The sequence below is a fragment of the Phytophthora infestans genome, genomic scaffold, assembly GCF_000142945.1.
Source record: "Phytophthora infestans T30-4 supercont1.11 genomic scaffold, whole genome shotgun sequence".
NCBI classification, from domain to species: Eukaryota; Oomycota; class Peronosporomycetes; order Peronosporales; family Peronosporaceae; genus Phytophthora; species Phytophthora infestans.
Genome location: NW_003303748.1, coordinates 3,406,830 through 3,411,198, shown reverse-complemented (window position 1 = coordinate 3,411,198; position 4,369 = coordinate 3,406,830). Strand labels below are relative to the sequence as shown.

Below are 4,369 nucleotides of genomic sequence, written 5' to 3'. Positions count from 1 at the left end.
CCTCTTCTAGAAGAACGGCCGCCCTGCTGCTTTATCTAGGAATGACAGGACATTGTCGTCTACACCTCCAAGTGCCGCACATACCCTAGCAACATTGGGATTGTGACGTACTGCCGTACGTGAGCTGCAAGTGCGCAGCACTATGCTCTTCGTGACCGTGATCTTCTACCGTACTTGAAGCAGGAGGCGAGCTGCGCTCCACATCGCTCCTGCGTCCTGCCTGCTGGTCCCTAAGGCTCGAGATCCGACGCGCCGTCGCCGAACCGTACTGCGTACGAGAAGAAGCAGGTGCGCTGCACCATGCTCTCACCTGGATGCAACCAAGGCATAAGGCCGACGCGTCGTCATCACTGCAGATTCCTGAGTGCCTCATGCCGGTAACGTGTCCAGCGAAGCCCGGTTGGGACACCGCGTGGACTGTCGCCAGTAATGCCAAGCTCAGCCTGAGCAAGACACCGCGTCTTGCTGCCAGTAACGCTGCCGGTGAGGCCTGGACAAGACGCCACGCCATCTCATCCTGCAGCAGCACTGCATTGAAAGCATCGGATGCTACCTTTGCTGTGTGAGTTGGTTCTGCAACGGGCGCTGCCGTTGCCGAGACGATGCCGCTGCTCGTCCGTTAACATAGCTGTAGGACAGTTAGGTAACGACCTAATATTACTCGCACGGGTTGAAAGGAGCGGCGAAGGCACTCGAACGGAGCGCACTGGGCTTGACAGCTCACTCTCGAACTTACCTCGAGCTCGCCAAGCCATCCTCAAGTCCCTGTAAGGCTGCGCCTTGCACACCGGTGTCCAGTAGTATTTCCCTTGCTGCAACAAGCAGCATTGTAACAGGGTCGAGGCGTCATGGATTCCTCTGCTGACAAGTCCACTGACAGCGCCTCGTCTTAGGGATTACATGCAAAGGAGGCTTTCATTATTCGCTAACTTCGTTGGCTCAACGCTGTGTTGATTTAACCGAAGAAGTTCACGCACCATAAAGAAATTTCATAAAAGGTACCAAAACGGGCGCCTTAAAAATTTGCGCACCCTTAATGTAATTGTTATACTTTAAGAGTTGCAAAACTTACACGCGGATTTTTAAATTCTTTACAAATTACCGATACGCACAGTACATACACTTTTAAGTACAATTAATGCTGGCTGTTGGATTTAAAGGCCTCATTTCAGAAAACGCGCCACGCATCAAACACTGCATCGCGGACGTTTCCGGGCGGGTTTCCTCCCCGATGACAAATACACCGACGCCCCTGCGACAGGCGATCTCTGCGCAGGACCGCTTCACGGAAGCAGACGCCCCTAGCATGACGGACGGTACTTATTTAAAATTATTTGTGCGGTAAACTGAGCTATTCTGACATGCATTTTTGCAAGATGAAATTCCCGCCCAATTCGAGCTCATTTCATCTCCCGGAGGTGACGATCAAGATGATGACAGCGAACGGGACTTCGTATCGGACCCCCGGTTCGTCTTCCGTAGATGACGATGGAGACGACGACTTCGAGCCTCCCAGGGATTCAAGCAACTCGAGCGATACGCTACAGGACCTTTTGAACGAGATTGGTGAGCGTTTATTGTTTTGAATTACATAGTTTCCTATAAACGCTGACACATTGCTTAAACGATGGTATGGACAGACGATAGAGGTAGCGCACGGAAAAGAAGGGGTTGGTGCTCGAGTTCGTATTGATAAGACCACTGTATGATTACGGACTGATTGGTGCTTACAAATTTGATGCGGCTCTCAAGGCAGACCAAAAGACTCGAAAAGGAAGAAAAAGAGGATCCCGTCGCGCGAGAAAATCTGATAAGCGTAGGCGCCGCGAGTCCGGCGTGGAGAGTTATGGCACTGATGACGGGAGCGTGGCGGATACTGAGTCGTTGCCACCAACAGACGAGGAACGTGAAGACGCGGATGTCGAAAACGTGCAGATGGACCTCCAAGACCCGAATACTGATCGCACGCCTCGGGTCCGACGCACGGAATCATGTTCAGAGCGCGTTGCCTTGGAAAGATCTCGCGTGAGTGTGGTGAATAAGACCCCACCAATGCAGAGGCTTGTTTATTCGTCGTGGACGGAGCTTAGTGACGAGTTGGAGAAGTATAGCTGTGATAACTATCTGTTATTTAGAGCCCGAGACACTCGGACCGTGAAAAAACACAACTCGTACGTCTCATTGTTCGTGTTTTATGAAGCATATACTAACATATTTGCTGCATTATCTTTTAGCATGAGTGATCTTCAAATACCAGTAACAATGGACTACAGCTACAAGGTGTTTCGATGCACCCACGGATGACCGTAGAAGTCCCGCGGTAAAGGCCAACGAAGTACGCCAAGTCGCTATACTGGATGCAAGGCCCTGTACATAGCTGCATCGCTGAATATCGCAGCAGAAGGGCAAGCTGAAAAGTGGCGAATCGTTCTACGCAACTTTGTAAGATTAACATGTCTGTATTGCAGCTTATCCACTTTCGGTGCATGATCGAGTAGATAACGATATTTTTTTGTCTAGACATGGAAGCACAATCATCGCACGAATGCATCTATCTATGCCAGCTATTTCGGGGCTGGATCAATACCAGTACATAGTCTGGTGTACGATCAAGTCGGAGTTCTTGGTGATGCCAGCACTGGATCACATCACATTCAGCATTTTTTGTCAGGGGCTTTGGAGAGGCACGCAACGCCCCAGCAAACACGCAACATAGTGCGAAAGGTTCTGAAGAGCACGTCTGCGGATAAGAAGCTGTCTAGTATGCTGGAAACACTGGCGAGCTTCGGTGATCACGATGTGCCCGTTCTTCGAGATCAAAATGACATCACGAGCGGAGCCGTGATACAGACAGCTGTGCAAAAGCTAGCTTTCGAGCAGTGGGGTGAAACGTTCTGTATGGATTGGACGTATGTAACGAACAACTTGGGTTTTCATCTTGGTATGTGCTTATTTATTGCTGCGCCCTTATCTAAGGTGGTACAACCTTATTTCTAGTTTGTAAAGCTATGATCTGCCGTTTGGTTTGTAGGAAGCCTTCTCGTCACTAGTGTAACAGGTCGTGGTGTACCAGTTCTGGATTTTATTGCACTCGATGAATAGATGGAGACGATGGAGATGATCTTGGAGTATTTCAAGCAAAAGAACTCGCAGTGGTCCGCGGTCGAGACTTTTGTGATTGACAAGGACTTTAAAGAGTGGAGAGTTCTGAAGAAATGCTTTCCTGAAGCAAAAGTGCTATTGTGTCAGTTCCACACTATGGCAAACTGGAAAAGGTCGTAAAGCGCGCCAAGTATGGCCTCAATGGATCTCAGAGGGACGAGGTCGAATTCTCAATGAAGCAGATGATGTACAGCACGACCACAGAGGCTTTCAATCGATCAAGAGACGGGTTTAAGAAATTTTGTAAGGGCGAGTGTCCTGACACTGCCAGAAGAAGATTTTTAAGTATTTTGAAGATAATTGGGAGTGGATTAGTGAGATGTGGTTTAACCATGGGCGTGCAAACTACTTTACGGCTGGAAATACGACGACAAACTGAATCGAGAGCAACTGGAATCAATTGAAACGACTTCTTGGCAGAAAGACAAGAATTGATCGGACAATTGCCAGTTTATCACAGAACCAGGTTAATGTCGTGTACCATTTGCTGACATATCTTCGCAAGTTCTCAAGCCAGAGCCGGAGAGTTGGATCCCCTCCGCCTTTTTTGCATCTTGTTGCAGCCCACTTATCGAACGACAGTCTCGCGAAAGTTTCGGCACAGTGGGATGTATTCATGGTGAACAAGGGAGAAGCTAAATGTGTGCAGGTCGGTCCAACGCAAGCGGATTGGAAGTTGCATCTACCTGAACAAGAAGCAAAGGTAGACGACCTCACGTGGTCGTGCAACTGTCTGTTCTACAAGAGACGTCGCCTGCCGTGCCAACAAGTTATGATGGTCGCTCGGAAAGCTCACGGATTCAAACGACTACCAGCGGGGGTAGTTGCAAGTCGGTGGAGTATGGCAAAAGCAGACGAAATGTACGATTCTCTTGAAAAGGGTTTGGAGCCCCTTCGGCGAGTAATTAATTTGGTGAAAGCAAGACAAGCTCCTGTTATGGCGCCCCAAAGGGCTGCAGCACCATTAGCGCCCGGTTCTTCTCTAATAGGTAAAAACTCTGTGGAATACGTGCGCCTACGGAGAGATGAACAAGCGGATATGATTGTATTATCGGATGCTGAGAAATACGCACGAGCTCAAGCTCTTTTTCAACCGCTTATTGATAAACTCAGTAAGCTATCTACCGTCGACTTTTACGAAGAAATAAACAAATGGAAGAGCGTGGTTGACACAGAATCGGGGGACACTAGTGGTGAGAGCTCGTCT

The 4,369-nt window shown here is 49.0% G+C and overlaps 1 protein-coding gene across 1 annotated transcript; it reads left to right on the top strand.

The window, feature by feature from the left end:
* Positions 1-314: 314 nt before the first annotated feature.
* On the top strand, positions 315-2,243 carry PITG_07750 (uncharacterized protein; the record flags this gene model as incomplete). The annotated part of the gene is made up of 6 exons (XM_002904632.1): positions 315-483; positions 1,173-1,316; positions 1,441-1,566; positions 1,898-2,025; positions 2,136-2,171; positions 2,235-2,243. The coding sequence occupies 6 exons, from the start codon at positions 315-317 to the stop codon at positions 2,241-2,243; spliced, it is 612 nt and encodes a 203-aa protein (XP_002904678.1).
* Positions 2,244-4,369: the final 2,126 nt, after the last annotated feature.